Source organism: Merops nubicus, unplaced genomic scaffold (genome assembly GCF_000691845.1).
Source record: "Merops nubicus isolate BGI_N331 unplaced genomic scaffold, ASM69184v1 scaffold36993, whole genome shotgun sequence".
Classification (NCBI taxonomy): Eukaryota; Metazoa; Chordata; class Aves; order Coraciiformes; family Meropidae; genus Merops; species Merops nubicus.
This window is the reverse complement of record NW_008600274.1, coordinates 308-15,576: the sequence shown is the minus strand read 5'-3', so window position 1 is coordinate 15,576 and position 15,269 is coordinate 308. Positions and strand designations below refer to the sequence as shown.

At 53.0% G+C, this 15,269-nt stretch overlaps 1 protein-coding gene across 1 annotated transcript; it reads left to right on the top strand.

Annotated features, from left to right (window-relative positions):
- The first annotated feature begins 831 nt into the window (after positions 1 to 831).
- POLL (polymerase (DNA directed), lambda) lies at positions 832 to 10,914 on the top strand. Its single transcript, XM_008937662.1, is given in 9 exon segments — positions 832 to 946; positions 1,219 to 1,516; positions 2,191 to 2,359; positions 5,866 to 6,189; positions 6,787 to 6,960; positions 7,910 to 7,924; positions 7,926 to 8,042; positions 9,907 to 10,075; positions 10,456 to 10,914. Coding segments are annotated over 9 exon segments (1,746 nt in total). The 3' UTR covers positions 10,821 to 10,914.
- Positions 10,915 to 15,269: the final 4,355 nt, after the last annotated feature.

The following is a 15,269-nucleotide window of genomic DNA, read 5'->3' as shown; positions in this document are numbered from 1 at the left end:
CAAGCTTATTACTGGCTTACGTGTAAGAAACCTCCATGCAAAATATGAAGTGCTGCACAAAGGGGAAACCTTCAAGTTTGTGTTGGCTTAATGCTGCAGCCAAGTGGAAGGGGCTGTTGGGATATATGGTGATTCGGGTGTTTGCCTGGGCTGTGGTGGAAAGCAGAACTTCCAGGTGGTCTGGGCTGATAGTTAAAGCTCCAGAGTTCACCTTTGCAAGGTTTGTGATGGTAAGGCTACAGTTGTTACTGTACTGGACTTGAGTAGTTAATCTTCACTAATTTGCTGTATTCAACTGAAGCTGAGCTGGGGCTTTTCCTCCTGTGGCTGTACAAAACATTTGTTGTTGGTCGTCTGCTTTATCTCTTCTTGTTGGTGACTGGATTGGATCTTGTTGGATTTCAGTCTGGCAGGAGAGATGTTACCTCTTCATGAGAATGTGCTCAAGAAAACTCTGTGAAATAAAGTTGATTCTGTTGGCTGGGAAGGAAGGAGCTCCAAAATGTTAAAGTAGTTGAATATTTTCTCATGTAAGAGCTCGGGTTTAGCAGTTTCTAAAATGCTCAGGCAGGTCTTCTGAGTGGCTTTTTGGTGTTTTCTAACTTGGATTTTTCTGACCTTGTGGGCTGAAATTCTTGTTTCCAGGTGCCTCCCTCGGGGTAACCGTCTTTGGAAGATCACAACAAAAAAAAAAACTAAATGCCAAACCAACAAAGTTAGTGAACAAAATGAGTGAATCTTACGTTGTTGTGATTGTGTAACACTGTTGTAAGCGGTATCTCTTTTTTTTACTGGTATTCTGCAGTTGCTGCTGAACTTCCCATCAGGCCTATGGAGCCAGGAGGGATTGTCAAAGCTTTTCCCAAGAGGAAGAAGGTGAAGGATGACCCAGGGAAAAGCATCCCCCCAAAGATCTCAAAATCAGAAGGAACAGACCTACCTGGGGGTAAGTCCTGCATGCCTACGATGTTGAACATAATGCTCCTACCTCAGCTTGATAAGCTGGAGGTGCCATTCTCCCAACAGCTGGAATGTCTGGTCCCCACATGTGTTTTCTCTAGACACCGTGGCCAGGTTGCTGTGGTGTGTCCAGCTGGTGCCCCAGAAAGACTGCCTGCCATTGTTGGTGCTATCAAGTCCTACTTGAGATATGTAGCATAGCTGGTTTGGGACACTGTTTCCCCTGTCACTGACCTCCATCCTCTGTATTTTCCTCAGCAGGGTGGCTGAAACCAGTCACTGCATACGTGTTGCAAGCTGGCATCGGCCAAGCCCGGGCAGAGATCTTCCACAAGCAGATTGTCCAGAATGGGGGCGTTGTACACAGACAGTTCTCCTCGGAGGTGACGCATGTCATTGTGGCTGAGGACATGGACTGTGATCGGGCCTTTCGGCTCCTGAAATTCACCAAGCTACCTTCAGGGCTGCAGCTAGTGAAGGCATCCTGGCTAAGTGCTTGCATCAGAGACCAGAAGCTGCTCAGTACTGCTGGCTATGGTGTCTTCATCCCTCGCAGGTATGCAGATGCCACGCTGTCCTTCTGCCCTACAGTACTTATATCCAAAACTGCACAGCACTAAAATTTGACCTCTGCTCAAAATCTCAGATTGCAGCTCCTTGTAGCTTCTGTGGGTGTGACTCAGAAATCACTTTTCCCCATACAGATTGTGAAATTTAGTGACTTTGTGATCAGCTGACATTTTGTGGGGTAACAAAACGTGGTTCAGAATCCAGAAGCGCTAAGAGGAGGTTTGACAGGAGGAGTTAGCTACACGTCCCCCTTCCTAATCCATCACTGCTAACAAGGAGATTAAAAAAATAGTGTTAGGGAGGAAATGCTGTTTCTTACTGATTGCAGATGAAAAGTAGAGGGAGAATTGACAACTAGGCACAAAAGTAGATAAAGAATCGAGTAGCAGGTGGCCACAGACTAGGATCAAAATATTTTGGCAAAGTTTTGAAGAAAGAGTCTAAGAGTGAGGTAGATAGGAGTGGAAGTTGCAGGTCAGCAAGGTGGGTGGAAATTGGGGAATTGAGCCAAAACTTGTGTAACTACTCTGTGATCTGAGAGAGTATAATTTATATGGGTTGTTTGCTCCTTCCCAAAACATGCAGAAGGATTTCTCAGTCAAACTTCCATGGGCTGAGGAGTCCTCCTCCTCCTATGCTAAGGCATCTGATCCGCGGCAGGTACCTGGAGGCCGGAGAACCGCAGAAAGAGCAGAAGCAGCAGGTCCTGCATGGTGAAGAGATCCAGCCCCCAGCAGAGGAGGGAGCAATGAAACCAAGTACTGAAGCAGAGGTGGAGGATTCCTTGCAGCAAGGCCTGGGCTCCCTTGGACAGCAGCGCCTGGCTGAGGTGAGGCTTTCTGTACAGGCCCTCTCTTTGTGAACAGCTCCTGCATGCTGCTTTTCCTGGATCAGAGCGTCCCTGCAGGGATACAATGCCAGATTTTCTCAGCAAAGGGAAGGTGTTTGGCTGTTTCAGTGGATCAGTGCCAGCAGACTTAGGCTGTGGACATGGCTAGTGCTTCTCTTTGTCCCTTTTAGGTGTTAAAAGCAGAAACAACGCCCTTTAAATTCCTGTCCCTGTCAGAACAATTCTAGCTGAAGCAATCCTGTTGCTCTGATCAGGCCAAGGCTCACTCTGGTGATCACATTTCCTCTGTGTCCTTTTGAAGACTATATCCTGGCTGAGAATATCTCCCTTTCAGGAAGCTGTCTCTGATATTTCATCCCATGTTCCTGCCTGAACCATACTGACCCATTCTCCACTCCTTGGCAAGCACCCTGTTCAGACACATGTGCAGTGGATCAAGTTGTCAGTGGAACGATTGTGGTTGTGTGCTTAAAATATCTGTGTTGGGTGACTAGTGGCCTCTGCTGTGAGTCAGCTTCTCTGACCTGCTGTTAGCTTTCTTTCCTTTCTCTGTGTTTTTTCTTGAGTTTGTTGAGTTCTTTTTGGGTATTGGCATCATTCAAATCTATCTGTAGCAGAGTTACACCCAACCTCTTAGAGCAGCAGCTGCCTTGTAACGCTGGCATCCATTTTCTAGCATAATCCCAAATTTTGTTTCACAGCCCCCTGTAGTCACTCCCTAGCTGGCAGCCCACTGAGGGCTCCTTTATTTTAGGCTTTCTCTTGAATATAAGGGGTGGGGGGATCTTTTCCTTCCAGACTTACCATCCAGCATGCTCTAGGCAGGGGTGGCTGCTTCTTAACTGCATCGCCTTTGCAGTTACTCTATGTTTACTGTTTCTTGTAACTCGGATTCAGTAGTGGTCACTATTAACTCATCTCACACTTAACAGGCAAAAGGATCTTTTGTACTGTTATGGATTCTGTGGTATCTGCCCTGCTTTCTGCTTGTGTTTACTTTGGGTGGTCAGACAGCAGCTGGAGTCTGAAGCCTTATAGCCTTTTTTTTTCTCTTAAATCCCCTCAAGCAAGGATATTTCCTGTTAGTCTGTGCACAAAAGCAATATTTGTAGACACTTCAGTAAAGTCCCTTGTCCCAGGTTTAGGACTCTGTGAATCTGGGAAGGAGAGGAGGACCCACAAGATTAACTTTAAAGGGAGTACCAACCACTCTTGAGACCCAGCTACAACAGTAAAGCTGAAATACAGGCCAGAAGGCTGTGCAGCTATCCAGAGGGACCTGGACAGGCTAGAGAGCTGGGCAGGGAGAAATTTAATGAAATCCAATAAAGGCAAGTGTAAAGTCCTGCATCTGGGGAGGAACAACTGCATGCATCAGTACAGGCTGGGGGCTGATCTGTTGGAGAGCAGTTCTGGGGAAAAGGACCTGGGGAGTCCTAGCTGGTAACAGGACGACCATGAGCCAGCAGTGCTAGCTGGTAACAGGATGACCATGAGCCAGCAGTGTGCTCTTGCAGCCAAGAAGGCCACTGGCATCCTGGGCTGCATTAAGAGGAACGTGGCCAACAGGCTGAAGGAAGTCATCCTCCCCCTCTACTCTGCCCCGGTGAGACCCCACCTGGAATACTGTGTGCAGTTCTGGGCTCCCCAGTTCAAGAAGGACAAAGAACTTTTGAAGAGGGTCAAGCACAGGGCTATGAATATGAGCAAGGGCCTGGAACACTTCTCATAAGAGGAAAGGCTCAGGGAGCTGGGGATGTTTAGCTTGGAGAAGAGGAGGCTGAGGGGGGATCTTAGTAATGCTTATAAATATCTATAGGGTGGGTGTCAAGAAGATGGGGCCAGGCTCTTCTCAGTGGTGTCTGATGACAGGACTAGGGGCAATGGTCACAAGCTGGTGAACAAGAGGCTCAACCTGAAGATAAGGAAGAACTTCTTTACGATGGGAGTAACAGAGCACTGGAATGGGCTGCCCAGGGGGGTGGTGGAGTCGCCATCTCTGGAGACTTTCAAGGCCTGCCTGGATGTATTCCTGGGTGATGTACTCTAGATGATCCAGGGGTGTTGGACTAGATGATCAGTCTAAGGGGACTGGTTGGTTTTGTACATATGGTTGTAAAGAGTCCTTCAGGTTTGCTGATGATGTGTGGAGAACTGGGGGTTTATGTGTTGTTTCACCTATGTGCCACTGCTGGGCGAGAGGGTGGGAATTGCATACTCCAGCTGCAGAGTTGTTTGCATTGTGGCTGGATGACATGCTCCTTAAATGATTTTAAGGTGTTTACTAACTTCAGATTGAACACTCAGAGGGAACAGTGTCTTAAGAGGGTTGTATTTCAGAGCTAGCAAAACTCCTTTAGTCTATCGAATCCTCAGTCCGACCCAGTTTTCAGAGTTATAACACAAGATTACAGAGGGGGAACGTCCTGCCTCTTCTGCCTGAAGACTTCAGCTCTGTATCTTGCTGGAATCGTGTCTCCAGACCTCCTTGGCTAGCAAAACCAGATGTTGTAAGGATATGGCTCTGAGTGAATTAGGCTGATGCTCTGCAGAAAGTCATAACAGGACTTGGGTGCCACATGTAATTGCTGAGCTGATGTCAAACAGCCCTGTGCTGCTCAGGGTTACTTCCACAGCACAGAAGCTCTTGGATCTTCATGGATTCCTGTGTTTATACATCTGGAGAGAGGGGGACCCAGTGAGCAAAGCTGTCTACAAAGCCTCTCTGCGGCTTCCCACTTCTATCCCCTTTTGTTCGTTACCTGAAGCCAAGGCTCATTGTTTCTTAAGTCCACACAGAGGCATCCTAATGCTGAGGGTATCAGCAAATGTATACATTGGTTCTTTCTTCTGTCACTGAGGAATGCGGAGTCCTTTGTGTCATTCCTTCCTCCCCCTTTTCTCTTGCAGATAGCCATGGGCAAAATGAGGGGATTGTAATTTACTACCCTGTTAAGATTTTGTGCCTGTGACAGCGTTCAGTGCCTATCTCCTGTCATCTGCATCGTGAGGTGGAAGGTGCAGTCTGAATGTGAGAGATGTGTCTTTGCAGCCACCAGACCAGTGAAAGGTTCTCCTGTGGGAGTAGTGAGGCAGGATCTCCCCCAGCCAGGGACTTCAGCATTGTGATACCATGCTGCTGGCTGCAGCTGCTCACTTAACCAGTGTCTTACCTCAGCTAGGTCTTGCTGGCTTGGCTGTAGGAGGTGTACGTGTGCTTGGATCACAGGTGGACGGCACTCTCTAATTTCCTGTGCTTTGTGAGATGCTCTCATAGATTCAAGAGGTGCATAAGCAGCATGAGGCCTGAAGAGCTAAGGTGTGCATATAGCCAACCACTTCTGGAGATGGCAGTTTGAGCACTGCATGCCCTGGAGGTTCGTTAGTGCTCCGACTTCCTACTCTTGGGAGGAGCCTGTGCCAGGGGGACATGTATGAAGCATGTATTTATTCTCACATGGCTGCTTTTCTGCTTCTCCCTAAAGAAAGACTGTGATGATGAAGATAGTGAAGGAGAAGATTCTGTTGTCACCCAGGGAGATCTGGAAGCATTGATTTCTGGCTGCTACCCTGTGAAATCATCAGAGGAGACCAGTGACAGCTCTTCTGCAGTGGCCCAACCTGCCAGCAAGTGGGTTTGTGCCCAGTCCTCCAACAGCAAGAAGGAGAATCACAACCAGTGCATCACAGAGAAGCTGGAAGTGCTGGCAAAGGCCTACTCTGTCCAGGGGGACAAATGGAGAGCTCTGGGCTACGCCAAAGCCATCAATGCGCTCAAGAGCTATCACAAACCAGTGACCTCCTACCAGGTAAAGCTCCTTCCCAGGGTGGTGGAGCAGAGAGGTAGACCCAGCATCCTATCTATGTTATAAGCCAGATCTCTTCCTCTTTCTGTACACAGAATAGCTTATCATCAGGCCTTGGGAATTCCTTCCTGTGCTGACTTTGGTGAAGTTGTATAGCAAGTGGGAGCTGGGATTCACTGACTACCTGCAGTGTTTTCAGAACAGCAGAAAAGTGAAGTCCGAGCTTTTTAGGGCCAGATCTGAGCACTCATAAGATAAATGCCTTCCCCATGCCCAATGCAGGGACATTTTCACCTTCTTCTTACGAACCAGCAACTGGCCACCATTCAAGATAATATATAAAACTAACTGGATCAGAGTCTCAGTGACTGTGAGAACTCAGCTGTGCAGTGTGTTAGTGTTTCAGTCCTGTTCTGCACACTTGTCCTTTTCCCCTTGACATTGAATCAACGTAGCCTGTGTAAGCCTGGGCTAGAGAGGAGACCACTGGGCAGAACTAGTCCTGCCACTTAACAGTCACTGATCAAATGGCTAACCAGGCTCTGAGTGGGTAGCAGCTCGCCAGTTTGTCTGTAATCTTCAACTCTGGTTTCTTGCTAGGAAGCCTGTAAAATCCCTGGGATTGGAAAGCGGATGGCAGAGAAGATCCTGGAGATCTTGGAGAGTGGGCACCTGCGCAAGCTGGATCACATCAGTGAGAGTGTGCCTGTGCTGGAGTTGTTTTCCAACATCTGGGGAGCAGGGGTCAAGACAGCTCAGATGTGGTACCAGCAGGTAAGTTTAGTGCCTCAGACAAGAGGTTCTCACACTACAGTTTGAGGCCAGCTGCTGAGTGTAGGAGAATTACTTTCACAAATAGTTTCCTACAGACAGTATCCACAGGTGAGATTTGAATCTGGTTTTATGGGAGGAGCTGTGAGGCTGGGTCCCGTTGGGGGTATGTTTGTGGAGAATGGAGTACACCCAGCTGAGATGATTTTAGGTGGGGGCAGAGGACAAAGGTGTGTGATAGGAGGAGTGAGTGACACAGTGCCTCTTCTGTTAGCATCACTGCATGGAGCTCATCTCATGCCGCTCATGGCAATGAGCACTGCTAAGAGCCAGGCTTGAACCAGAACATCTTGGCCATGAAAGCTTCTCCTCCAGTTACTGGCCTGTTGGCCTGGCTAGCTCCTGTAGTTGTCAGAGCAGCCATCCACCTCGTCTGGAAGTTGCAGAAATGAGGTTGAAGTAATTGTGCCAACAGGAGCAGCCCAGCCCACGGGATGGGTTCCTTCCAGTTTGTCTCCTGAGCACAGAGCTAATGAAGCCTGGTCTCCTGTAGTGCTTGGCTTGTGACTGGATTCTTTGCTGTCTTAAAAATATGGTTGTGTTCATGTGGGCTTTCCCTCTTTGGGATATTCTGGGTGGTGTTCCTTTACCTGTGTTTATGTGTTTTCCTTCAAGCTGCAGGAATGTAGAGCCTTAAAAACAGTAGCCTTCTGTCAGGTCTAGTTAAGATTCAGAGTCGTTGTGGGGTGGAGATCAGAGGTGTGTGTGGGTAGTGGGCTTGCCTAAATCCCTTTTAGAAACCAGGCCCCCGGGTGTTCTCTGCACATGATCTCAGAAGCTGTGAGTGGCCTGGGCTCGAGGCGGGGTGAACAGTCTCCCCGAGTCGTGGTGGAGGTGTGGGAAGAGCAAAGCCTCGGCAGGCGTGTGAATGGCACCGCGCGGTCTGCGCTAGGGCTTCCGGACGCTGGCTGGACGAGGTCCGCGGCAGGGCGACGCTCAGCAGCCAGCAGGCCGTGGGGCTGAAGCACTACGCGGATTTCCTGGAGCGCATGCCGCGGGAGGAGGCTGCGGAGATAGAACAGACCGTGAGTAGCCCCACCCTGGGCCTCGCCCTGGGGTCGCTGCTGGCGCTGCCCTGGGAATGCCCCTTGCGGCTGAGCTCTTCAGCCTCTCCTCTGAGCAGGCCAGTGCTTGGGGGACCCTTTTTCGGGCATGGACACAAAAGGCACCTACTTTGTCCTGTAGGAAGGCTTCGGTTTGGTTTCAGCCAAGGCCCGTGAGCTGTCTCCCTCATGCTGCTTCTCCAAAGGAAGCTGTGAGCACGCTGTGACCTGGCTGTCAGTGGGCAGGCAGAGCGTGGATATCCTTGCCAGGAGCGAAGGGGGATGCAGGCTGCAGATGGGTGCTGCTTGCTCTAGTACACCGTGACACCGGGGGTCCTGGGGTGCTAAGCCAGTGTACCCTAATGTGAGCAGAGAGCTCGAGGGGGCACACCGTCATTGCTACCCCTGTGCTCTCTGGTCACCATGGAAGCAGCAGCCAGCGTGACCCTGTCACTCGGCCACAGGGCCTGGCCACGAAGAATACACTCCTGCCAGGCTCCTGCTGGGGTGTCAGTCCCGTGTGCCGGATTAGCCTTTTTGGTGGTGAGTGGTCCCCTTCCCAGGCAGGCTGGGTTGAGGAGCTGGCTCTTGGGGGTGGGTCTATTGTTATCTTGATGGGATTACTGCTCTTGCCTCCATAGATGCGCACACACCTCTGATCCAGGCCCAGGAGAGAGAATGAGGGATTAGTCACTGTCTCTGCTGCCTGTCACAGTGAGATCTGAGGAGCTTTTAGGCTCTCGGGTGGGGCTGGGAGTTTTCTAGAAATCTTCATTTAAAGCCAGAAGGGGGGCAAGGACACCAGAGGAGGGCTTGCTCCGCATGAGAAAGGCTTGTGGCTTCTTGGAGCACCTCTGGGGCAAAGGTTAATGGGTTTATCTCTTGCTAATGAAGGATGATCCCCAAGAGGGACAAGGGGCTGTGGGCATGGACACTGCCTTCCTGAACCCCAGCCTCTGTGATGGCCTCGTCACTGGGAATTGCTGAGCCCCTAATTATTTGCTGCCAGCAGGGTGATTGGCACAATCAGACCAATAATACTTCACTCCCGTCCAAGGTCTTCAGAGCCTTTCTTAAGCATTTAATGAATGAAGCCATCAGAATTAGCGCTTTCTGCACAAAACAGGAGCTGGGGTCCACCCTGGGGGTGGCTGTATTAGGAGAGGTTCTGATTATACGTGTGTGATTGCTGGCAGCAACACGGTGGCATCTGTTTGGTCTGCTGGGACATTTGTGTTTTTTCTGGGTCAGGAAGCCCAGCTCTCCTGCAAAGGCAGCGCTCCTGGCAGGAGGGGACTCCAAGGGACACTTGTAGATTTTCTGCTGTCGTGGGTCCTGCTGGGAAGACTCTTTATGAGCCTGTCCTTGCTTCTGAAACAGGACCTGTGACCATCTCAAATTGAACTGATTCTCCTTGTGGGCTGGTGAGCTTCACCCTCCTGGCCTACAGGAGAGCTAAAAAACTGCTCTCCTGCTGTCAGAGAAACCAGAGGTTGTGCCGTACTTTACCTCCTCAGCATGGCTGCATCTTCCTGCTTCTCCCAACCCTGCTCCAGCCCAGTGCCCCCAAGAACTGGTGACTGATGGGGTAGATCACTGTATTGTGTGTCAGTCTGCTGGGTGCTTGCAGGACTGAGTGGAGGCCACGGTGGCTCAGGTGGCTCCTGACGGGAGGCCAGCCTCCATGGTGGGGCAGCTTGTCATGCCTGCCAAGGGTCTGCTCTGTGTAGAGACACTGGAGATGCAGGGCAGGCTGCAAGGCAGGCACAAGATCCTTTGCTGCCTTGATGGAAAGGGTATGAAGAGGCTGATCTCTGATTCCTCATCCCTCTTTCTCTTCTTGGAGGTCAGACAAGCTGCCCTGGCCCTGAAGCCTGGGCTCGTGTGTGTGGCGTGTGGCTCCTACCGTCGGGGGAAGCCCACCTGTGGAGACGTGGACGTGCTGGTCACTCACCCAGACGGGCAGTCTCACCGTGGGGTGTTCAGCAAGCTGCTTGACAGCCTCCGCAGGAGCGGTAAGAGGGCTGTGGGCAGGCACGTGGTGCTCAAAGCTCTTCATCGTGTGGCCAAGCCCAGGAGGCAGCGAGGTGCAAGGCATTCACTGAAGGGCAGGTGGCGGCTTTTCCCAAGGACAGGACATCTTTTAAGTCCTTAAGAGCACTGCCCCTGGTCCAGGTCCTGCTTCAGTGGCAGCTCCACTGCCAGTGTCAAGCAGGGAGTGCTGCTGCAGCTCAGCACAGCTGCTTCTGCCGGCCTGAGGATGGCGGGGCTGAGGCGGGGGGGTCCCTTTTTGAGCCCCCCGGCCCCCTCAGCTGCTGGCCGCCAAGGGGGGAGTTCGGGGTGGGGGTGCCAATCTCTACCCTTCAGCGCCTCTCTGCCTGTTCCTTCTCCTCAGGCTTCCTCACGGACGACTTGGTGAGTCAGGAGGACAACGGCGAGCAGAAGAAGTACCTGGGGGTGTGCCGCCTGCCCGGGCCAGCCCGGCGTCACCGCCGGCTGGACATTATCGTGGTGCCGTACCGGGAGTTCGCCTGCGCCCTGCTCTACTTCACGGGCTCCGCGCACTTCAACCGCTCCATGCGGGCCCTGGCCAAGACCAAGGGCATGAGCCTCTCGGAGCACGCCCTCAGCTCGGCCGTCGTGCGGGGCCCGGGGGGCGTCAAGGTGGCATCTGGCCGTACTCTGCCCACCCCCACCGAGAGAGATGTCTTCGTTCAGCTGGGGCTGCCTTACCGGGAGCCCCCAGAACGGGACTGGTGACGCTTGGTTGTCACCCAGCGCCCTCGGCCCGCTGCACTGCCCTGCTGACGTTTGGAAGGGTGCTGGTTGCCCCGGTGCTGCCTGGCGGTCACTGCAGATTGCAGAGCATACCCCAGCAAACCGGGGACTGTGCTGCTGGCAGAGCTGTGTGGCAACACCCAGCAGAGGCTGGACCCGTGCTGGAAGTGCTGCCTGGTGCTGCCGGCAGCCCCTGGCTACAAAAAGGACTTGCTGCCCATCATCTACCCTGGCCCGGCTCTCTCCAGGGAGGCTCGAGAAGGCTGGGCTGCAGAGCCTTGTGGTTCAGCCCCTCCCAGTGATTTGGAACAGGGGAAGGTGGGTTGCATCTTCCTCTGTGTCTGAGCACAGACACCCCAAAATCTCTGTCCTGAGCTATGCACAAGGGCAGCAGGGGTCTGCCTGGGCCCTGGAACAGACCTTTTCCTCACTGCTGCTGGCAGCTGCTACTGCCAGAATCATGAAGGATCCACCTGTGTTGCTGCTATGTCCTTCCTCTGTCTGAGCTAACTTGTGTCCTCTGGTGGGTCTCACTGCACGGGGTCGGGCTGCTGTGACTGCCCCAGCTTCTCCTGGTGTCAGGTAAAGCTTGGAGGAGGCTCAGGGACTCAGTGTAACCTGCCTGCTTGCTCTCGGCTTGCTGTGACCGAGGATCCTCCAGTGTGGAGCTGTGAGCCCCACAGCATGGCCCCAAGGGCTCCTTTCGCTCAGGGAGCTGTGCTTAGGAGGGTTTGAAGGTAACAGCACTGAATGTAACCCAGCAGGGGAGGGGTTGTGCACAGGAGGTGCAGAAACGGAAGGAGGTAGTTTAGTTTGGGCAAAGCAAAGCTTTCTCATTTTGTATGTGTGGAAGCTGTGGAGTCATCTGGTCCCTGACCAGAGAGCGTGTGTGTATTTGAGTATACGGGTACATGGGGCTGGCCCTGTCAGTTCCAGGGGAGTGAATTTTATTTCACAGAAACCTCAACTATGTTTATATTCTGGAGCTGAGTGTCCCAGAGACTGGCAGTGCTCTGTCTCCGTTACGGGTGTTTCAGTGGTTCCTCCTGGCAGAGGTGCTGCTCTGCAGCGTCGGTTCCCAGGAGCACTGTGGTGAGCGTTTCTGTGCCAGGACCTCGGGGCTCTTGCTGGCCATTCTCTGGGCCTGGCCTGGTGTTCTGCTCCCTTGTCCTGGGGGCACCTGGCCACCTCTGCTCTGCACTCTGCTGTGTCTTTTACAAGTGGCGTGTTTGCTGCCAGGGCAGGCACAAGGGCGTTGAACCTGGTGGGTTTGCACAGTTCACTGCTGCAGTGTCAACCGTGGCTGCTGGGCAGCAGGAGTAGTGCTGGGGAGTTTGCTGGGGACACCTTGACCCCAGCAGTGTTGTCACCCCAGCATTTCTACTGCACACCTAATGGAATTGAATGTCTTCTGGCATGTCTTGGGCCTTTGAAGTATAATAAATCCTTTCTCTCTTTTTCCTTTGCATCTCTGCCTTTTTGCTCTCTGCCCTGCAGACTGGTCTCCCCTCTGGCTGACCAGGAGTCCCTCCTGTGCTGGTCTGTCTCCCTGTTTTCACTACAGGCAGGGTCAAGGCAGTAGAGACCTTCATGCTGCTGGATCACCACTTCTGGCTTTCAGGACAGGGAGTTGCTGGCCACCATCCTCCCATGGCAGAGTGGGACCTGGCTCTGTGTCGGCATCCAGCTGGCCACGTGGCTTAGTGGCTTCTGGGTGTGCCCAGAGAGAGGAGCAATTCCTGAGCTCTAAGCCTTGGGCTGAGCTCATTGTGCATGAAGTCTGGAAGGAATTGCTGTCAGCTTTTCCATATTTCATCAAAGAGCAGGGTATATGGGAGTTGGCTGCTGCTCCGTCTCCTGTGCCTGGAACATGGCTCAGTCTCCTGAGCATGCAAATGCTTTAGTTGTCCAAGGAGGATCTGAACAGCCTGGAAACCAAGGGAGCACATGGAGACCATAAAATGGTTTAGATTGGAAAAGACATTCAAGATCAAGTCCAACCATCCACCGAAACCTACCAAGTGCACTGCTAAACCATGTCCTTAAGCACCACATCTAAGCAGCTTTTAAACACATCCAGGGATGGTGATTCAACCACAGCCCTGGGGACCCTGTTCCAATGCTTGAGAACCCTTTCAGCAAAGAAATTTTTCCTGATACCTGACTTAAACTTCCCCTGGCACAATTTAAGGCCATTTCCACTTGTCCTATCACCTGTTACTTGTGAGATGAGACAAGCACCCACCTCTCTACAACATCCTTTCAGGTAGTTGTAGAGAGTTGTAGAGATGAGCAGCAAGAACCGTTGGCTCAAAACGTCGATGGAGAAGCTGGAGAGGGACAGGAGCTGCTGGGGCAGACAGAGGCTGGGGCAGAGCCAGCGAGGGCCGGACTGGGTGGTCTAGGAACAAAGGAGTCAGGGCCTGGGAGTTTCATGGGGTGCAGCACTCTGTCTCCAGGAGGGCTATGGACTCAGGGACCAGCCCCAGAGAGGAGAGTGGGCCCACCCTTGAGGTCAGCCAGGCTTGGCTAGGTGGGGCTACAGCTGGCTTTGTCCAGGGCTGGGGATAGTCCTGCCCCAAAGGGAGCTTGGATGGGGGCTTTGTCTCCCTCCTGTGCTGCTGGGATGATCCTGAAGGATTTTTTTCTAGAACCTTATGGCTGGCAGCCCTGGGCATGGTCCAATTTCTGCCTGGGCTGAGGCAAGGAACAGAGCATGGGGCTGCTCACCTTGGCCCCTTGATGAACACAGGCTTGCCTCCAGCTCTGGATGCCAGGGCGAGCTCTTCCTGGAGGGCTGGGGCTGCTTCTCTCTCCAGGTCCATGTCCTGAAGGCATTGCTGGAGGTGGGAGAGATGTGACACTGCTGGCCCCCACCTCCTTGCCCTTTGTCACCCCTTCCTCCAGGGACACAATTCACACCCTGGTGCCAAATGGGTGCTGTGGAAGTGCATCAAAGCCCTGGCCCTGCTGTTAGTGCTGCTTTTGCTGAGGGGTGGGGGGTCATACACAGGGATGCGTGGGGCCAGGGCTGCTCGGAAGCAGGACTGCTCACCCGACCCCTCACAAAATGGCAGTGAGGGTGGCCCTGCTGCATACCTATCGTGGAGGATGCTGGCGGAGATGTCCTGCCAGTCCTCTGTTCTGTGACTGAAGGGGCCTGATGTCTGCTTGTCCCTCTGACCCTGCAAATCCCTGCCCAAGTTTGCAGAGTCGGAGGGCCCTCCTGTGGCCAGCTGCCCCGAGGTGGGCCAAGGATGGGCAGGGGCCATCTCCTCTGCATGCAGCTGGGGTGGGTGCAAAGGGGGAGGAGGTGAAGGAACACAAGAAGCTCATCCAGCAGCTGGAGGTGACGTTCTGGATGCTGAAGGATCCCAGTTCTCCCTTCTGGTGCAAGGAGAGAAACACAGGAGTCTGGACTGTGCTGCCTACTGGGAGTCAGACCCGGGCTGGGCAGTCCCTGCTGCCCTGGACAGAGAGGACAGTGCTGGCCCACAGAGTCTCCTCTTCATGCCCCTAATCCTGATCTCTATCCTCACAGTTGCTTGCAGACCCCAGCTCAGGGGCTACTTCTAGCCTGGCATCCCCTTAGGCCTCATGTTCCTCTGAGACCCGTCTTCTGCCCTTGCAGCAGGGCAGGACCTGGCTACCCCTTTATCCCAGCACACCACCTACTTCTGCTAAACCTTAGGATGACATATGTGTAAAGAAGGTACAGGGATGGGGCTCCTGGGGTGCCTGGGAGGAGGTGGGTGCTGAGGCCTTAGGGTGGATGCAGGTGAGCAAAGATGGTTTTAGGCATCTCTAATGAGGTGTTGCCTGGTTCCTGCTTCCCAGAAAAGGGCTTCAGCTATCCCCCTCCCCAGTACCCCCCTCCCCTCACTCCCTGGCTGTGAGTCTGATCATCCTGAAAATTAAAAATAAACCCAAATGCAGCAGCACTTAGAGACTGAGTGGGAAGTCAGGGAGCCAGGACAGGCACCCAGCTCCTGCTGCAGAGCCCCTCCCTCCCTCTCCACCATCCCTGCACCCTCAAGATGGGTCCAGACTGGGGCTTCAGGCAATTCCTGTCCCCCCCATCAAGCGTCTCTCTGCCCCCCAGGGTAAAAGTCTGGACCAAGTTGCTGCAGCTCTGAGTGTTAGGCAGCTCTTCCCACCCTGCTCCCTACCCTCGGGGGGCACCTATCCTTAGCCATCATGCTTGTCCTCGGGCAGGGGTGGGAGGGGAAAAAAGGGTGCAGAGGGGGTGGTTTGTCTCTCAACACTGGCCCTTGGTACTGATGAGTAAATACTTGCTAATGGCAGCACAGCCGGGCGAATGTGAGGGAGCTGCTCCCCCCGCCGGAGCAGGCAGGGAAATGAATATGAATTTATCATGATTAGGTGAACCCAGCAGGGAGAGCGGGAGAGAGAGGGCCAGGCAGGGAGGGG